This window comes from Polyergus mexicanus, unplaced genomic scaffold (genome assembly GCF_030449975.1).
Source record: "Polyergus mexicanus isolate NDT 795.1 unplaced genomic scaffold, iyPolMexi1.0 SCAF_9, whole genome shotgun sequence".
NCBI classification, from domain to species: Eukaryota; Metazoa; Arthropoda; class Insecta; order Hymenoptera; family Formicidae; genus Polyergus; species Polyergus mexicanus.
Genome location: NW_027223329.1, coordinates 10,539,598 through 10,558,529, shown reverse-complemented (window position 1 = coordinate 10,558,529; position 18,932 = coordinate 10,539,598). Strand labels below are relative to the sequence as shown.

Sequence of the window (18,932 nt, the reverse complement as noted above, 5' to 3'; positions counted from 1 at the left end):
CGACTGCTCGATTTTTTATCGACAGTTTTTCTCTATATTAATTTCTTGGCAAACTGCAACGCGGATCTACAACTGAAAGTGTTATGCTACCGTTGAAAATATCTCGAATAATTCGCTCGTGTACTATCTCACGATTATCGAAGGTGTTAAGCGATGTGTTAACGTTATACGTACATTCGCTCGCTAGGACAATGTAACCATCGTCGCGGAGACGAGAAATCTAGCTTCAAACTGCGGTGAATCGAACTGCTTTGGTCATCGCTGTCAATTCGAAAATAAAAGATGACATTACGCGACGACGAACAACAATGAAGATACCTAACGAGACTGCTCGATGAAAAAGGCTAACTTTTCATAAACTTTTATCGAGAAGGCGCAATTTCTTTTTAAAATTCTTAAAGAGCGGGCGAGACGTTCCGTTATAATAATCTCGCGTTGTCAGTTTTAATTGATACGAGATGTTATTTCGACGTCAAACAAGCGAACCGACCGGAAGTATCGCTAGGAGCTCGGATGTGGCGCAGACTACGAGTTCCGGAGTTCTGACAAACTGGTACACAAAAATCAAGAGACGACATACCTTCAACCCAAGGTCCTTGCTGAAACGGACTCTGGTATATTTTCTTACTCAGACAATCCGTGATGTGTGCGTAACACATCATCTTCCACAAAAATATTACGCGAGAAAGTGGAAAGTGAAATGTGCGAAAAAAATTATGCGTCTCTCGCGACAATAAAAGTTTTAAAAATATGATAAAGATATGCGATTTCTTTCATATACTCTGCTCGAAATTATTGAAAAAAAAAAAGCACTGTTTGTTCGAGAATACAAATGTCACGAGGAGCGTTTATAATGGCAATAGTAGTTTTAGGATTCCAAGATGTCTTTTTTTTTCTTCTAGGAAATTATTATCGCACGTAGTAAGAAGTAATTAATTATAAAACGATTGAAACACACGAAATGTTACAAATTTTTTTTTTATTTTTTTTATTTACAGCTGCCAGTGGTGGATCCCTTCCTGGAAAAGGTCTCATTGTCCGATCTTGGTAAGTTCCGTTTATATGCGACAATTATTTTCTCGGTTAATATTTCTCTTAATTTTTGTGTAATAAAAAGTGATATCCCTTTGGATATCACTCTTGCCGCAGAGGGAGATTACAAAGATTTTTTTGTGTGTGTGCAAAGAATAATTTGTAAACCGCGCGTGGTTTAATCGAGAACTAAAAATTTTAAAATTAAACAAATCTTATTTGCATAATTAAACTCGAATGTTTATAATAAATGCGAAAGCAATAAATTGCAAATTCTTAAAGCATAAAGTATAGAATCTCACGCATGCGCCAAAAAATCGGGTTAAGTCGATTATATCGATTTTGAAGAAGAAATATCTCTCTCTCTCTCTCTCTCTCTCGATATTAAATATTAAATAAATGGATAAAGCAATGTGTATGTGTTAGAGGAAAAGTCTCTCTTTATTGAAAGAATGGATTTCGTATCAAATGAAAAAATTTGTAGACAAAAAATCTTGAACAAATTAATTTCACGATGCAAGGAAGCGATTGAAAATCTTTGAGGCTTCACTCGTTATTTTTTCTCCGTTTCGTTTCTTTTCTTTAATTAATTAATTAAGAAAATTAAAAATTTCAAGAGACTATATATATATATTTTTTTTTTCCCATGTAATATTATCCTAGTGTCAACTTAATTTAGACAAATTTTTTCAAATGGCGATAGCGTCTGCACTTTAATAAAACGAGGATACGGATTGTTTGAACAAGAGCGGTACAACAGTTTCTTCCACGCGTTTTGCAAGCTCGCAACACAGCTCTCCCCTTGAAATTGTGGTACTAGGTCTTCCGACGTATCCTGGTGTACCGTCGCGATCGATGAGTTCCCGGGAGGCCAGCTGGCGTTAAAGGGCGAGAGGGAGGAGGGATTCGCGATACAGCTTCGCTTCATCGTACAGTACACTCGCACTCTACATTGCACACTCACATCTGCGGTTTCTATCTAGGTCTAGGTCATGAGGAAGGAGGGATGGGAGGAGGGGCGGCATATAACTAACAATGAATTGTTATGTGACGGAATTTACGCTGATCTCCTCAACCTTTCAAAATTATTGTTTATAATTTTTAATTCGTTTAAATTTTAATCTTATTGTTAGTAAACTGAATAAGAATCTTTCTTGACTCCATTAATGATGGTATTTTGAAATTTCACGTTTAATAAACTTCACGTGTGCACGTGTAGGTTTTCACAAAGGGTGACGAAGAAATAAGATTAAATAGTCTATAGTCTACTATCTCTATGGGAGGGGGGGGGAGGGTTCTTTTTCCACCGCGGTGTTTGATTATTTAAATTTAAAAAAAAAAAAAAACCCATTCCGACCAAAGGAAGTAGCGCGGAACTTGCTGCGCGTGCGCTTCGTTCTTTTCGTTTTGGCAAGACGCACCAGTCATCTCGGCTTCGGTTATTCTTGGCACGATGGTTTGACGATGACGATAAAGAAACGGAAACGAGCGAAAGAGAACGAGATAGAGATAGATAAAGGTGTAAAATTCGAAACGACTAGGCAGTCATTGCGTTCGCTGGCGACGAAGCTGACGCTTCTCAAAAGATATCGTAGAGAACAACAGAAAGGATCAAGATTCAACGTTAGGAATCATAAAGAGGATATTCTAGTGATGGGAGGATTTTTGAGACGATGAGAAATCGCAAAAAGTCAATTGTTGTTGTTTGGTAAATTGAAAAAAAGATAACTCGGCTTTTTCGGCTGACATCAGTGTTGTACAATATGTTGTGCAAGACGTGGCGTGGCTGTCACATAAACATAAAGCGTAATGAGTATACTGATTTTTTTTCCGGATAAAGGGCATTCATATTAAAGAAATATTCAGAGTTTTCAGACGGGAACAATTACGAATATTCGAGACAATTTGTTAATCGTGAGATGTTTCAACATCGTAATCTCGACAATGTTAAATAATGCTGACCTTACACTACTACTCAAATTCCGAAAGTGTTCGCGCCGCTTTAAGGCAGGTCACGGCTGCCTGGTGGAGTCAGGACGACGATCCCGTGTATTCGAAAGATCTCATCAAGGAATTTGAATTGGAGAACCCACCTCTCGAGGACGAGCTTGCTTGGATCCTCTCCAAAGGTATCGGGCGCGATCATTACGCGATTACCAAGTTGTAAAGAATATCGGGGAAGAATAAATCTTACGCTTTGGAGATTTATATTATATACAATGAAATTTTATATTACGTTTTTATTCTGCCAATGTTAATCGTCTGGTCAGCATCGATGTAGAGATTCCGCACCACGTTATCAAAATGTATTAATGCACGAATTTCCTGAACAATATAAAATAACGCAACGAACAAAACAGTGTCAGAAGTTTCGTATTTTTATCTTTATACATATATGAATATATTGATTTTAAAAGATCTAGTCTGCCATCTCGACATTTTATGAATACCATCCTTCTTGTATGTACAATCGAGCTTCCGAAATGTTTAATCGCAATTTATCGATCATTCAATCGAGTTTCGTCACTGATCGTGTAATATCGTTAGACCGTAAGAGCCTTAAATTGGGTCATTGATATTGCCGTTATTATTATCAAACGAAAGATGCATATTAATGTATTTTCAACATCGATATTTAATTATATTTCAATTGTGGATATTATCTGATTGACAAAAGCGATTTTGTTCTAGCAGCTGAGTGTAGGGTGGACTCGTTCAACTTTATAAAATATTGTAGAATAATAAAAACGAGATGACTTTTCTCAAATGCTCAAATGTTTACTCGCAAAATTATAGTGCGAAATCGTAATTTATCAGTGAAGGACAATCTGCGCGCATTATATTATAATTAATTAAACACTAGGCAGAGACAAATAATGCATACACAAGAGATAATAAGCATACAAGCTGCGTGCATTCGATACAAGTTTATACAAGTATAAATCTTAAGATATATCACACTGTGTGAGATTTTTGCGCGTCTCGAAAATGCTTCGTCGAAATCGAAAGGCTCTTCTCTACTGTCAACTGTTTGGGGTTTCAGAGGAGGACGAGTCGCAGATTTTTGTTAAATTCTTCAAGTTTCACAAATGTTACGACCTAATACCGACCAGCGCCAAACTAGTCGTCTTCGACACTCATCTACTCGTTAAAAAGGCCTTCTTCGCTCTCGTCTATAATGGTGAGTTTGCGTTTGTTCGCTTCGTACAAGAGAAATTTAATAGCTTTATTATGAGAAAAGTAGTGTTGTCGATAATAATCCCGAAATATTTTTAGGAGTGAGAGCCGCGCCGTTATGGGATAGTTCTCGACAACAGTTTATCGGCATGTTAACTATAACGGATTTCATAAAAATACTCCAGATGTATTACACCAGTCCGTCGGTGACAATGGACGAGTTAGAAGAACATGAATTGGATACATGGAGAAGTAAGATTTTTTTCGCGAAACATTGTCGATATTGTTTCAAATTATAAGAAAATTAATCTATTCTATTAATACTAATCTAATTAAATTAATTATTCTTGTTTTAAAACATTTTGCCGGGAGAGCTCATCTTTGCCGAGAAATTATACAATATTTGGAAAACTTTGTTGATTTTAGAAGTTCTAAAGGATCAAGTTCATCCTCTCGTAAGCATCGGGCCAGATGCGTCGCTGTACGAGGCTATCAGGACCTTGATACAAAACAGAATCCACCGATTGCCTGTGATAGATCCCGATACCGGAAATGTTCTTTACATCTTGACACATAAACGAATACTTAGATTTCTTTTCCTATATGTGAGTATGCGTATTCCGTGAATAAATGCCGAATAAATGGTCCATCTATTGTAATCTCAAACCTGTGAATTACAGATCCATGAATTACCAAAACCATCTTTCACCAATAAAACGTTGAGGGAGTTGAGGATAGGTACTTTCGAGGATATAGAAACAGCTACGGAAGAAACTAGCATAATTTTAGCATTGAAAAAATTTGTGGAAAGGAGAGTTTCGGCATTGCCAATTGTCGATCCTGAAGGAAAATTGGTTAACATTTATTCAAAGTTTGATGTTATTGTAAGCCGCATTTGTTTTTTTAAATCTCACATCTGTTTAAGAGATAGTAATGTTGAAACAGGTACACATCGAGATATTTATATAATATATTACTTTCTCACAGAACTTGGCTGCAGAAAAGACGTACAATAATTTAGACGTTTCACTGCGCGAAGCAAACGAACATCGCAATGAATGGTTTGAAGGTGTCCAAAGTTGCAAATTAGACGAGACATTGTTCACTATAATGGAAAAAATTGTCAGAGCGGAAGTAAGGAAGCATTCTTTTAAATTGAGCATAATTGTTCTTGATCTATTAATGCTAAAATTATTAAAAGATTAAATAAGGCTCACATTTTTTTGTTTTGTGTTCCTTTTAGGTTCATAGATTAGTAGTTATCGACGATGACGATAAAGTTATTGGTATAATATCTCTCTCTGATCTGCTCTTCTACCTCGTTCTTAGGCCTTGCGGTATGTCTTTTTTTAACATTTTTCGCAAATATTGCAATAAATTTTTATAATAATCACATGTTCCGTTTACACACAATAAATATTTAAGATAAATCATATTAAGCAACATTTATTTTTTAACTTTTTGTGTCGCAACTTGTGTATATATATATATATATATATATATACTTTTTTTTTAAATTTTATTTTCTTTAGCGGTATAACATTACTTTTACAATCAAAATTGAACGTTTTAGTTTTGATTTAGAGTAAATTATAGCACATATTTTAATCTCTGCAGTAAAATTGGACACATCTTGTTTTTGACAGACTCTCGTACTGTATTAATATCTTCATTTTTGTTGGTTTTAGGTGAGGATGCCAGTAGCAATAAAGATTGTTCTATCTCTTTGCGAGCGCATGATTCTCTCTTGTCGAAGGCTCCCAGCTCCGCGCAGTCGGAAATATCGCTTCCCGACGGCGATGTCGAACAGCAGGATGCCGCCGAGACGATGGATCGTAATCGGTCCGAAGAAACACCCGCAACACCTAGTCCACCGCTCAGTCCGGTTACGTCGGATGTCTCGGAACCTCAATCGACATTAGTGAATCAAAATCAAGATGCAGCATGGCGGGACGTGATAAATATATGTGTCTCGGGTGTCTCAGGTGGAGAATGAGTTGTTGCCCTTTTCACGTGCCGCCATGCATGATTAATCTCTGAATTGAATTGCGATGTTGCTTTAATCACAGCAACAGCGGACTGTAATAAGGACTGCATATTTGTACATCCTTTATTGTTATCGCTCATGCTCTTTGCGAGTATACGAGTAAAGTTGATTAACCACTCGCGCTAGAAAGAAAAGGAATGAGGGATGGAGAAGGGGAGAGGGGAGGATGTATCTATGTGAAAGATAAGACATACCCGTTTAAGGAATTTAAGACGTGGGGCAATAGATGCGATGAAGGAATTCACCAGGCGCGCAATGTATGATGTAACAAATACGCGATACTCTGTATAATGTATAAAATCACTTAAGCTTAATTTTTTATGGTACAAATGCTATACAGATATGCTATAACGTTAGACGTTCGAGCTCTTTGCCACTTTGGACGATAGGTAGCTGCGCCATTATTTGCTCAGAATATGATTCTCTGCGCCCTTCAATGATCGAGAACTTGGAGGAACGATGAATTTCGAAAGAACGAGTTTTGGAAGAACGAAAAATCTTCGAGATATCCCAGTATCTCAATCTAATCATGTTTATGTTCTTTATATTACAAAATATGTGTTTAATTCATTCTTTGAAAAATGTAAAATGATATTTTGTAGATATTCTTTTTAATTTTACATAATTAGGATATGTCACAAAATTAAAAATAAACAAACTCTGTGGAAGATGTTCTCTTTATGAAAGATGAATTTGTTTGTTATATACTGCGAAACTTTTCGTATTTTTTGACCATAATATATATCCCGAATCTAATTATAAATTTAAGCTTCTTCTTTTGTTAATACATTTTTTTTAATTTCTCTTAAAAATATGCTATCAAATATCTAATCTTTAATTACTGATCTTGCATAATAAATGGATCATCTTAATAGCACTGGTGACTTATTGAGAAACATATGTATTCTATAATGGATAAAATGGTTTTATTCATCAATGGTATGTATGGCATTAAAGTTTTATTGCCATGTTAAATTTTCTCTCTTTATGAACAATGAGTAAAACCCTGCATTATTATATAAATAATTATTATTGCGTCATATTTCGTGAAAGAAATGCATTTTTTTTTTTCTTCTTTCCCTCTTGGAATATATAGTTACATGAAAAAGTTTCACAATAGATTGGAAAAGTATTCTTATAGCGGAAGACGAGTACTATCCAGAAAACTTTTATCTCAAATTATATAAGAATTTTTTCCCGCTTCATAAAATGTAAATTTGTAAAAAATTTATACCGTTTAATGCGCATCTTTATTCATTTTCATATTCACGCTAATGTTATAGGGAGAGTTACTCGATTTTGAAGGATGGCTATTCGATTTTGAGGGGGGATAGTGCCTGTAAATGTAGTAAATGTATATATAAAAGAGAGACACATGGAATATAAATATAAATATTCTATTCGAGTTGTAAGCGCAGTCGCGAAATACGACAAGTTAAATATTAGTATTAATTAACAGAAAGCGTAGTTTGAACAAAGATTTTTGTACAGCTGAGAAGTACTATTTAATGTGCTGTAGTCGCGAGCGTTGTTTTATTTATTCATTTTGTTTTTTTAGCACAAAATGCGTTTGTTGCAACATCTTGCGAGTTGCCACATTTACCATCTTTTACTTAAAGTTACTAAAGATTATGCTATACCGCAGCGTACACTTGGCTTTGACACAACTTGTTACTTGTTGAGGGCATAGTAGAAATAGTCGGAGAAAATATTTAGCGCTTCTCTTCATTCTATATACTATTAGAGAGACGAGTTTAAAGAAATAAGCGATTGAACTCGGTACACGCTGCAACTAAGAAAAACCAAAATAGGAGCTATCAATGAGATATTAATGATGATTAAATTGTACAATAAATAATCAACAAATAATGCTTTTATGTATTACGCATAATTATAATTGAACTGACAGCATATTATTCCTGTTCCTTGTTCAATCCTTGTTTCTTGTTTAAAGTTCAAAACGCGAGACGACTGTCTTGCCAAATGACAAAATATATATACTATGAATGTTTTATTTAACGACTCTTTAAATTTCTTTCCTCTCTCAGATGCCAATGTCCGAATCCACTTTTTGATTTGCAAGATTTTAAATATCAAATAATTTCATAATATATTATATAAATCTTTATATATATTGTATATATATAAATTCGCCCTCGCATATCCTATAAATTTCATGTTTTTTATACTCGATACTTGAACTTAAAAACAAATTGTATATAATTTATTTTAGAATGCATCACTTTTGCGTATGTATAGTTTTCTTATTTTTTTCAACAAAAAACTAATATATTTAGGATTATTATGAAATTATTTGATATTATATATATATATATATATGTACACACATACGCACACACACACATACACTCTTATAAAGGATTAAAATTTTTTATTCCTATAAAATTATAAATATTGACAAATATTCTTTGCAGAGCTATCCTCAGTTTTTGTTTCTATCGAAAAATCCGATCTCATTACCAAACACGTTAATCTCGATGTTAAGTAAATCTGTAATACAAGACAAAATACGGATTAGAAGTTTTTGTATAAATATTGTCATATTTTGGAAAAGAATAAGAGCAGAAATTACTTTTTTTAAAATTTCTTTTGTATCGATATGATGTATTCGTAAATATCTATCGAGACTAACGCTTGCAACATATGGATTATTCATGTTGCATGCCATCCCGGTTACACCGCCGGCAAATCCTTTGTATGTGTTCAATACAGTGCTTGGTTTTCTTAGATCAACGAGATTCATTCTACCTTTACCCGAACCCACTATAATATGTCTATAAAATACACATCAATTATGACATATTCGTGGGAAAAATGAAAATTTATAGACGCACAGACAACTTACTTCTCTTTGAGCGTCGTGCTTAAGCAAGTCAAAGCTTCATCTTGAATCGTTAAATTTATTACAGGACGTCTTTGCGCATTTGGATCGTATAAATGTACCTGTATGAAATTATTTGTACATCAATAATGTGTACTTCTATGATTATAACCAGTATGTTAAATTAATTTTACAAAAAAAAATTGTATTCTTTACATGCCCGTATCTGCCAACAGTGGCTATTTGTTGGGTTCCTGGCAAAAAATTCAAATCCGATATCCAAATTGGTATTCTTAATTCCAACCAGTCATGCGGAAGATTTTTCTCACTGAATATTAGTTCTTGCTTTTCTAAATCGAATAATTTTAGCCTATTTTCTAGTCCTCCAGTTGCTATTATGTTTTTTTGCGTACACGAGTGACGCATTCTATTTAAATTTTCTCCAGCATTTATTAATATCTCCTCTTTTCCGTCAAATGGCCATAAACTTACTTCCCCAGACTTGACTGCTATCAAAACAGATCTGACGAAATCGTAAACTACATTAATAATAATATTGATGCGTATTAATATATCCATATAAAATATATCCTTTTCTTTTTGAATAACTTTACCTGTCATATCGTGATATTCCAATAATACTTCCTTGACCTGTATTACAGGGAAACGAACATGCGAATGCTAAACTCTCGGAGTCATATATTTTTACTCTGTAAGAAAATCAATTGCGATCAAATTTTATCTTATACAGAAGCAAAAATCAGACGCTCTTTTACTATATGATTAGTTAGACATGTGTCACACCTTCTGTCTCCCTTTATACCACATGCTATTAAAACTTCTCGTTCGTCATCGTTACTCCACGCGACAGTTGTAACTTGATCATTTTCCGTAATAGAGACCAAGTCCTGTATATTTTTAATTATATCCTTCTTTCTTCCAATTTTTATTCCTACACAATTTACATTTCATACGTATAAACAGTATATAAATATTCAATTAAAGAATGCAGAATAATTTATATATATATATATATAAACATTTCGTTAAAAACAAATTATGTAACCTAATTTTTTTTTTTTTCTAAATTCACAATATAACGTAATTGTGAAATTCGTATATCATTTACCTTTCAAAACACCTGATTTTCCACCCACGAAAATATTAAAATTTTCCTTGTAATTCATTGTAGGTGCGGAAGACGAAAAGTTACTTAAGTAGCAATTACTAAAGGTTAATCGGAGAAACGACAATGGCGTTCCGCTTACCGATTGGCTGACCGCCACGGGCCCGTTCCGCTTAACGACCGCAACGCTCACGGTATCATTTCATCTTTGTTGTTCATCGAAAGTTAAACAAAGACAGATAATGCTCGCGAGCGTTGCGATCGTTAAGTGGAACGTGCTCTATGTTGGCGGTTAGTTTGCACATAGTGAATCCTAATTGCAACCGCCGTACCGTAAGTGAAAAAAAAGTATATTTGTAGATATCTTCTTTAAAAAAAAAAAAAAAAAACATTTTAAATATCTCTGAGACATTTTTAAGACATTTTAGATTACACATGGACAGCTACGGGCCCGACATGGCGATCATGGGAAGCATGGAGGGGGTAACGATGTCGCTTCTCTGATTATGGCTGCGATCGAGAAGACGCTAGAGATGCTTCAAAGCATTGCATTAACCAATCAGAATAAAGAAATCTTTATTCTTTTTGTCCTAAATGACTCTAACGTACAATGGCCCTCGCATACTGGACGCGATGAGCGATGAGTGATATGAACGATGGGCGATATCCAATGAGAGCTTTATTTTTTCGGAAAACCAGAGCTCTCATTGGATATCGCCCATTGCTTATCGCTCGTCGCGTCCAATGTGCGAGGGCCATAATACCTAGCCTTACCTAGCGCTTAGCCTAGCCCTAACCGTCGAGGCTGAGGCTGCGGCCGAGTGCCGAATGGCCGAACCGAGGGACATCATTCTTGATAATACCTCGTGTCCAGCTGTTTACGCCGATGCGCGTACATATATGTATGTACAAACATAATTGTGTTATGTGAAACTGCATGAGAAAACTCTATTGTAAATTGCCTTATATTGATTCGCTCGTCGAGTAATTTCTATGATAAATCCGTACGAAAGACGTTACTATTTCTTTCCTTATTGTTGAATCGCGTAGATTGTACATGCAACGGGATCGATCGTGAAAAGGAAATGCAGAATTTTCTAAATTTTTCGACTTTTATGTGTGTGTCGTAGAGATTAATCTCTTTATAATAATGCTCCCTTTCTCTTTCTCTCCTTCTTTCTTCATAAATATAATTATATGTGCAATTTAAATCAATTTTAGTTATCTATTCATGGATTTCTATACATTATAAATAAAAGTCTGTGCATCTATTACAAAGTATATATGTGTGAATATGTGATAATCGCTAATAAAATTTTGCAGTATAGTTTGTTTTTCATGGCGGTTTTTCGTGGCGAGGAACCGTTTCAATGCATCGCGTGCCATGTTTCGAAGGCACATCTGTAAAATGGCTTAGCCACCGAAAAACTCGACGGCCAAGTGAAAGCGCTCCGAAAGGAATTTGTTGGATGTATTGGAGGGTGTTTATCAATTTATGTGAAATCTTATTGTTGACCATCAGTGTCGGAAATGAATTCTGAAAATGGAACAGTTTTATGGCGTTTATGAATTTGTATAAAATTGTAAAATGATGAGATACTTTTGACATCCGTTCGCGGTAAGTTTATATATTTATTTATATATAAAGCGACCTGAGAATATATATATAGTAATTGCATAGCGTTAAAGCTACTTGGTGTTATAATTGCAATATAATTTGTCAAATATATGTAGCGTACAATCACTATTGTATGCCATAATTTGAATATTGCAATACGTATTTTTTTCAAAGAGATAAAAAGTCTGGTACTGCGATAGGTTTTGTATGAAATGATGCGATTGAATTTCAAAACAGTCTTGCTCGTATTGGTTGTCGCAACATTGAGTTTTTTACTTACATCGTGGAATAATTGTGGAAGTAGTTTGCTCTTTCATACTTCAGATTGGAAAACAAAGTATCAACACAAGGTAAAATAAAGAAAATTAATATTTTTTCTCGAGTTTATTTGCGCGTGATACATAAGTTAATACCTAACAATAAGAGCGAGTAAACTTTAACGTATTATTTTGCGTTAATTTATTTTTCAATATATATTTTTATTCATACATTATTCATTTCAATTTAGGATCGTTCGAGTACAGAATCGGGATATCAAGAAATAGATTGTCACATAAATGGTGATTACTCGATAGGATGTCGTAAAGAAGGTGATGAAGTATATATACCATTTTCATTTATCCATAAATACTTTGAGGTCAGTTAATTTTTTATCATTTTAGTTTTTTTTTCCCCCCCCCCTGATAGATTACAATAATTTGATATGCTACATTGTAGATTTATGGGAAATTAGCTACCTACGATGGTCTGGAAAGATTTGAATGGTTGCACAGTTATTCAAAAATTGTAAATCCCAAAGGAAAGTATGATTCTCGAGGTGTGTTTATGACGTTTGAAAATTACAATGTTGAAGTAAGGGATAGAGTTAAATGTATCAGCGGCATCGACGGTGTACCGATATCGACACAATGGGAAAGTCAAGGGTATTATTATCCCACGCAAATTGCTCAGTTTGGATTATCGCATTATAGTAAGAATTTAACCGAACCAGAACCGCATAGAAAAATTATTGAGGATTCCGATAAAGTTAAGCAAAATTGGAATGTTCCTCAAGGTTCGATTATGAACAGAGTGTACGACAAGCAAATTAACAGTTATGTTGTAAAATTTGCAACACCTGAAACTAGCATTTCTGGAATTTCTTTAACATTAGATCATGTGCTGAATTTTGTTTTAAAATGGGATCTCAATATTAAAGATAATGGAAGTATTACAGTTGTACTGGAGTCGAAAGAGAAAAAGGAAACATACTATCTTCACTATGTTACCAGCAACATAGTATTACATAATTATAATAATCATATATATTATGGAATTGGAATAGTTAATCATCAGTGGAGACGTTTTACTAGAGATCTTTTAGTTGACTTACAAAAAGGTCTTTATTTAAATGATAAAAGTAGAAAGAAATTATCGCGATCCAAGTTAAAGGTAATTGTTAAATTTTTAACATAATTTTTCTCAGTATATTAATATATTTCGTAGAGAATATTGCGTTAATATTATTATTTATATGTATGTGTGCTTGTATATGTATATAATAATCACATCTGTATCTTAGGTAGTTAAAATTACTTTGTATGGTTCTGGTATGATTGACAATATGACATTATCGACCAGCGAACATATGGAGCAATTTTATGATGCGGCAAGATGGTTCGTCGCTAATCAAAATGTCACTTCTGGTGGTTGGCCGAATCCTGTTAAGAGAAAAGTAGCATCTGGAATGGCTATCCTTGAGCCTGGATGGTATTATTATTATTATTATTGTTATTATTATTATTATTATTATTATTATTATTAGGAATATCTATATGTATTATTGGTGAAACTAATTTTACGAGGAAATATATGGTTACAGGTATTCTAGCATGGGTCAAGGTCACGCGATATCAGTGCTGGCGCGCGCGTATCATCATTCTGGCGAAGCAAAGTACTTACAAGCCGCTATTAGAGGCTTGCGACCTTTTAAACTATCCTCTGCTGAAGGAGGAGTGGCAGCGTTGTTTTTAGGTAAATACATCTGGTATGAGGAGTATCCTACAATCCCCTCTTCTTTCATTCTTAACGGTTTTATTTATTCGCTTATCGGTCTCTACGATCTGAAAATGATAGCGACAGTTAAAGACGCGGAGGAAGCGTCGAGACTCTTCAATCAGGGTATGACTTCGTTAAAGAATATGTTAACGTTATACGATACCGGTTCAGGCACAACATATGATTTACGTCATTTCACTTTAAAGACAGCACCCAATTTAGCTAGATGGGATTACCATTCTACTCATATTAATCAACTTCTTCTTCTCAATTCTATCGACAATGATCCTATTTTTATTACGACCGCAGAAAGATGGATAGGATATATGAATGGCAAAAGAGCAGCACACAATTGACACAATGCATTTAGATAGAATATTCCATTTTTTTTTTTTTTTTTTTTTTTCTTATTTATTTCAATCATTTTTATTATCTCACTTATATGTATATATATTATACACTTTTTTTCTCAACAAAATTGAGATTATTGTTTTTTTCATGTAATACAATTTTTATAATACAGCTATATATTAGTCGCGTGAATGTAAATGTGAAATAAATGTGAGATTTGACACTATTTGATAAATTAATATCTATTAATATTGTATATAGACAATCGTTTAAAACGCGCGGAAAGTAACAATAGGATCAATGTCTATATTTGTGAGGAAAAAGTGAGGAGTTTATAGACAAAATTTGGAATACTGAAGCCAACGACAATGTTTTTGTTTCAAAATTGATAAATTTCGCCATAATGATGCTGCCAATAATTGTACTAATACATATATAGCAGGGTTCTTTCATAGCATACGTGTGATGTATCATGTAATACACGAGATCATAATTATTTATTTTTTTTAATAGTATATACTGGCAAGCCATGTGTCCTAAATTTCTCCGCTAGTTTTATAACAACCATTGACTTGTGGATTCCATATTTATTAAATATGTACATAAAGTTAAAATCTCTAGAATAAAAATTATTGTTTAGAAATGTAATTTAATTTGGATCTTTTTTTACAAGGATATTATAGCATTGCTTTTCGTATTACGTGATTATAAAAGTTTGCGCGTGCTATATAGATACGTACGATATACAATATTATATTCTATTGATGTAAAAATACAAGAACACAAGAATAAGGGCAAATAGAGAAAATTTATTTTGATATACTGAGTAAGATATTGAGATTATATAATATAAATCGCGCGCGCGGTATGCGGTGCATCTAGTTTTATATTAAAAATTTAAACTAAGTTTGCAACCAGCTACAGTCGTAGAAAAAGAAAAATATATATAGAACACTTTATATGAGAGATCTATAATGAACACAAATAGAAAAAATAGCGTAGTATGTTATAAAAATAGATTGTTCTGTTACCATCGTTTATTACGACTTGCGAATAGAGACGCGATTACTTTTCTCGCCAAAAATCATGCATGCAAATATAAATTAGAGTAAATTAATAAAGAGAGAAATAGAGTCGAATATTTAAAAAATGAAATTGGTGGTACCGTTTTGTGACTAGTAGTAACGGTAACGGTAGGCGCGGCCGTAATTGTACACCGATTTACTCTCGATCGGATTACAGGTGTACAGAGCGTCACCTCTAGTCCCCTGCGGACACGTGCAAACTGCGATATGATGTCGGGGCGTACATGTGGCGCTCGGACCGCACTCGCGGCCAGTACACGGATTTCTGCACGTGAAGTCGATACACGCGCGATTATCGGGACAATCACTGTCAGTGAAGCACTCCCCACGCTGACAGCTTGTCAGGGCATTGCCGATGTAACCGGTGGGACACGTGCACACCGGCCTCTCCTTTCCGGTATTATCATGGCCCGGCGTGCAAATGGCATTCGTACCACAAGGATTCGGCTCGCAGAGATCACCTAAAAACATAGAGACACATTTTCTCCAAGAATACTTTCTCTTTCCTTTTCTTGTCGGCTCTGCCAATTAATAATCAAGACAGGAGATGAGAAGAATATGGCACTTGAAAATCGCTACACATTGATCGCTTACGCGGTTCGAATAATCTGCAGCTAACGAAAGGATTGCCAGTCATGTGCCTCGGGCAGCTACAAACGGGTGTAATATCGCGTAGATTGCAATCGGCGTTTACCCCGCAAACGCCATCGCACGGATTCACGCATTTTTGATACAGACAGGCGGGTTTGGCCGCCAAACATTCTGAGTGGGCGGTGCACTCCGGTCGACAAGCGACGTATGGATTTCCCACCCATGTCTAAAACAAAAAATAACAGATTGATCATACATGGAATTTTGTTTAGTCATCGGGTCGCTTAGTCAGATTTTTATATCTCTTCTTTCGCCCAAGGATAAAAATGGGAATGTCTTACTTTTGGGCAAGTACATTTTGCTTGGTGGTTTATAACTTGGCATTCCGCGTTCTCTCCGCATTTGCAGGGACTTTCACACCTGAAGGATGACGAACACGCGAGATGTTGAGAGCACTCGCTGTCGCTTTCGCACTCGTGACGACATCCAGCCAAAGGCGAACCCCTGTAACCCGATAGACAAGTGCAGACTGGCACTTCGTTGATCACTTCGCACTGTGTATTCTCTCCGCACGGACTCGGTTTGCAAGCGGCTTCTATATCGCATCAAATATTTCTTTGATGACGCAACTTGCAAAACTTTTTTATCAACGATTGAAATAGAGAGACAGTGTATGTATGTGTGTGTGTGTGTGTGTTTTAAATTATGATTTATATTTGTACAGATAAAAGAGAGAAAATATTTACACGATAATGTAGAAAGATTATAAACAGTTTCAAGAAATTGCTTTAAGTTGTAATATTCGCCACGTATTTTTTTAGACATTTCTGTTGTTTAAATTTAAAGTTTTATACATACGAGGATCGGCAACTTGACAACCCGAAAACGGATCACCGTTGTGTCCTGGTAGGCACTGGCAGGTACCTATATGGTTTCTGGTCACGCAATTCGCATTTACTCCGCATAATCCTATGCAGGGATCGACACACCTGTTGTTTGTGCATACTCTATTGTATGGGCAATCGTCGTTGACTAAAACGTTGATAAATATACTAATCAATACCGTATCGATTGATATAAATTTATATTTAATTAAAACACAAGGCATATTATTCTCTTCTCTTTCTATATAAAAAGAGTATACAATATAATTCTAGCAGAGATATTTACTCACTCAAACATTCGACCCGGACGCATCGCGTAAGCGGGTCTCCCATATGTAGATTGAAGCACGAGCATACCGGCCGTCCTTCACTCATTGTACATCTCGCATTGACTCCACACGTGTAGCTGTCGCAACCGCCTATGGATATAATGATTCAGTATTATAATGATCATTAAACGCCTTGCGTAATTTAAATGTAACTTACCAGATGCAACTATTCGCGATTGAGTATACTGACTGCCGTTGATTATCACGGCAAATAGAAGCACGAGCACGGCTATGGCTCGCGAGTGATGCATTTTGCCACTATTCTATCTGTGCGCATATAATATAGTAATAATAATTTATGGCGGTATATAAAAGGGCGAAACAAACAAAATTCACACAAATTCAGACAAATCTTTTCTGAATTACAAAAGATGCATACAAATCGTATTATGTGCGTTAATTCTTAAAATTATTTTTCATCATAAAAGTACAATATTGTTTCAAGTACAATAGTTTACTTTCTTGTAACTAGAAAAAAAAGGCATAAAAGATTATTTTAATTATTTAAATAATATATATGTATGCTGTATATGAAGAAAAAGACGAGGCACAATTCGTTTTATTCGTAATTGTGACAAACACATTCTTATTCGAATCTTTAAATTTGTTAAATACAGATTGTGAACATAAAACGATACACACAATATCTTTAGCAATATCTAATAATTCTCTTCAAATTAACAACTCTGCGTGTTCCAAGATTAAACAATCCATCAAAATTGAAATATTCAGAAAAATTCATTGTCGAGAAGATATTTCCATGGAAACAAAAATAGATAAATGAAATACTATACTTTTTGGAAACATTTTTCATATCAATTATCGTATTTTTGTATGATACAAAAAATAATAATGAATAGCAGACAAAATTTTATCCAGATAACTAGATAAAAATTTATCCGAGTGAAATATGCCCACCTTTACTTGCAACTTTATGCTCGGTGGAAATGCGAAGGGAAGACTAAAAAATTACCCGCGATCGCAGAGATGATGAAGGTGCGATAGACCCCACCATCTAGGATGCGACCTTCAACCCCACTTTAAATTTCGCCCACACCCGGCCTCGATTGTTTTTTAAGGTATTCGATAAATTTCGCCTACGCGTTTTTTTATAACGCGTCCGATTCTAATTTTTCACTTTTTATTACGCGTTATTATGCATATGCGTGGGTATATTAAAATCTTTATAAATCTTCAAATTTTCTAAAGATGAATGGAAAGGTAGCACGGTCAGAGATCATCAACTTTTTCATCACTCAATTACTTGACGAATTACGATGCTATTCTATATACGCGTGCAATACAATATGTCAAAATAGATATGAGTAATCACGTTGCAGCTTCATGCGCAGAGTTTCGTGATGAGAGAACTCCTTTCGCGCGCCAAAAATGGATTTCCATGGAGATTGATCATATATGTTCGGTCCAGCTGCAACGCAATTGAATTAGATCTGGTATGTACTTGTTATTCAATTACAAATTATCGCATATCGGTTTTATATCGCTATATAGCATCTTTCCGCATCAAATTTTTTTTAGAAAACTTGCGTAACATGCTAATCTAAAATAAAAATATTGAATAAAATAAAAAGTAAAAACACGTGTTATATATGTAAATAAAAATCGCGTGAATAAAATATATTATGATAATGAGAACTATCTATGATTGTTATCTATGATTGATATCTGTGATTGTATTTTCTGTTTTATTATCGTTTCTACGAATAAAACGCACGATTCGATACTGCAATTTTGAAAGATATATAATTATTCGTATATTTATAAACTTTTGTCGAAAATCATTTGCTGATGC

At 34.6% G+C, this 18,932-nt stretch overlaps 4 protein-coding genes across 7 annotated transcripts in view; 2 read left to right on the top strand and 2 right to left on the bottom strand.

The window, feature by feature from the left end:
* The window catches only part of Snf4agamma (SNF4/AMP-activated protein kinase gamma subunit), a 34,661-nt gene extending 26,400 nt beyond the window's left edge, over window positions 1–8,261 (top strand). Inside the window, exons 8-15 of the mRNA XM_070301561.1 lie at window positions 999–1,047; window positions 4,076–4,213; window positions 4,309–4,461; window positions 4,636–4,814; window positions 4,890–5,093; window positions 5,197–5,343; window positions 5,453–5,546; window positions 5,898–8,261. Of these exons, the coding sequence (XP_070157662.1) occupies window positions 999–1,047; window positions 4,076–4,213; window positions 4,309–4,461; window positions 4,636–4,814; window positions 4,890–5,093; window positions 5,197–5,343; window positions 5,453–5,546; window positions 5,898–6,205 (1,272 nt within the window). The 3' untranslated portion in view covers window positions 6,206–8,261. The remainder of the gene's footprint in view (window positions 1–998; window positions 1,048–4,075; window positions 4,214–4,308; window positions 4,462–4,635; window positions 4,815–4,889; window positions 5,094–5,196; window positions 5,344–5,452; window positions 5,547–5,897) is intronic.
* Window positions 8,262–8,407: 146 nt separating this feature from the next.
* Window positions 8,408–10,367, bottom strand: L(2)k09848 (lethal (2) k09848). The gene is made up of 7 exons (XM_070301562.1): window positions 10,228–10,367; window positions 9,903–10,050; window positions 9,713–9,808; window positions 9,315–9,621; window positions 9,123–9,220; window positions 8,850–9,051; window positions 8,408–8,767 (listed from the first exon to the last, which is right to left on the bottom strand). The coding sequence occupies exons 1-7, from the start codon at window positions 10,283–10,285 to the stop codon at window positions 8,663–8,665; spliced, it is 1,014 nt and encodes a 337-aa protein (XP_070157663.1). The 5' UTR covers window positions 10,286–10,367; the 3' UTR covers window positions 8,408–8,662.
* Window positions 10,368–11,002: 635 nt separating this feature from the next.
* Window positions 11,003–18,684, top strand: Hsepi (D-glucuronyl C5-epimerase). 3 transcript variants are annotated; one of them, XM_070302225.1, is made up of 8 exons: window positions 11,003–11,126; window positions 11,548–11,842; window positions 12,043–12,192; window positions 12,351–12,479; window positions 12,560–13,273; window positions 13,404–13,591; window positions 13,704–13,855; window positions 18,460–18,684. In XM_070302225.1, the coding sequence occupies exons 3-8, from the start codon at window positions 12,055–12,057 to the stop codon at window positions 18,561–18,563; spliced, it is 1,425 nt and encodes a 474-aa protein (XP_070158326.1). In that variant the 5' UTR covers window positions 11,003–11,126; window positions 11,548–11,842; window positions 12,043–12,054; the 3' UTR covers window positions 18,564–18,684. The 3 variants fall into 3 exon arrangements, with proteins under 3 accessions (XP_070158326.1, XP_070158324.1, XP_070158325.1); XM_070302223.1 differs by lacking the exon at window positions 18,460–18,684 and having other exon boundaries at window positions 13,704–14,873; XM_070302224.1 differs by lacking the exon at window positions 18,460–18,684 and having other exon boundaries at window positions 12,017–12,192; window positions 13,704–14,873.
* On the bottom strand, window positions 15,020–18,730 carry LOC138936650 (neurogenic locus notch homolog protein 2-like). 2 transcript variants are annotated; one of them, XM_070302228.1, is made up of 7 exons: window positions 18,038–18,730; window positions 17,277–17,386; window positions 17,081–17,209; window positions 16,765–16,938; window positions 16,248–16,501; window positions 15,910–16,132; window positions 15,020–15,776 (listed from the first exon to the last, which is right to left on the bottom strand). In XM_070302228.1, exons 2-7 carry the CDS (start codon window positions 17,368–17,370, stop codon window positions 15,406–15,408), a joined length of 1,245 nt encoding a protein of 414 aa, XP_070158329.1. In that variant the 5' UTR covers window positions 17,371–17,386; window positions 18,038–18,730; the 3' UTR covers window positions 15,020–15,405. The 2 variants fall into 2 exon arrangements, with proteins under 2 accessions (XP_070158329.1, XP_070158330.1); XM_070302229.1 differs by lacking the exon at window positions 18,038–18,730 and having other exon boundaries at window positions 17,277–17,511.
* Window positions 18,731–18,932: the final 202 nt, after the last annotated feature.

Excerpts from the sequence above, each read along its gene's own strand:
- LOC138936650 (XM_070302228.1), bottom strand. The coding sequence starts at position 17,370 with ATGCATCACTCGCGAGCCATAGCCGTGCTCGTGCTTCTATTTGCCGTG. Across the intron at positions 16,502-16,764 it reads TTGTCAAGTTGCCGATCCTC|AAGCCGCTTGCAAACCGAGT; the intron begins GTATGTATAAAA and ends GATGCGATATAG. Across the intron at positions 15,777-15,909 it reads CTGCAGATTATTCGAACCGC|GTGATCTCTGCGAGCCGAAT; the intron begins GTAAGCGATCAA and ends CTATGTTTTTAG.
- Hsepi (XM_070302223.1), top strand. The coding sequence starts at position 12,055 with ATGATGCGATTGAATTTCAAAACAGTCTTGCTCGTATTGGTTGTCGCA. Across the intron at positions 12,480-12,559 it reads TTATCCATAAATACTTTGAG|ATTTATGGGAAATTAGCTAC; the intron begins GTCAGTTAATTT and ends GCTACATTGTAG. Across the intron at positions 13,274-13,403 it reads TATCGCGATCCAAGTTAAAG|GTAGTTAAAATTACTTTGTA; the intron begins GTAATTGTTAAA and ends TCTGTATCTTAG.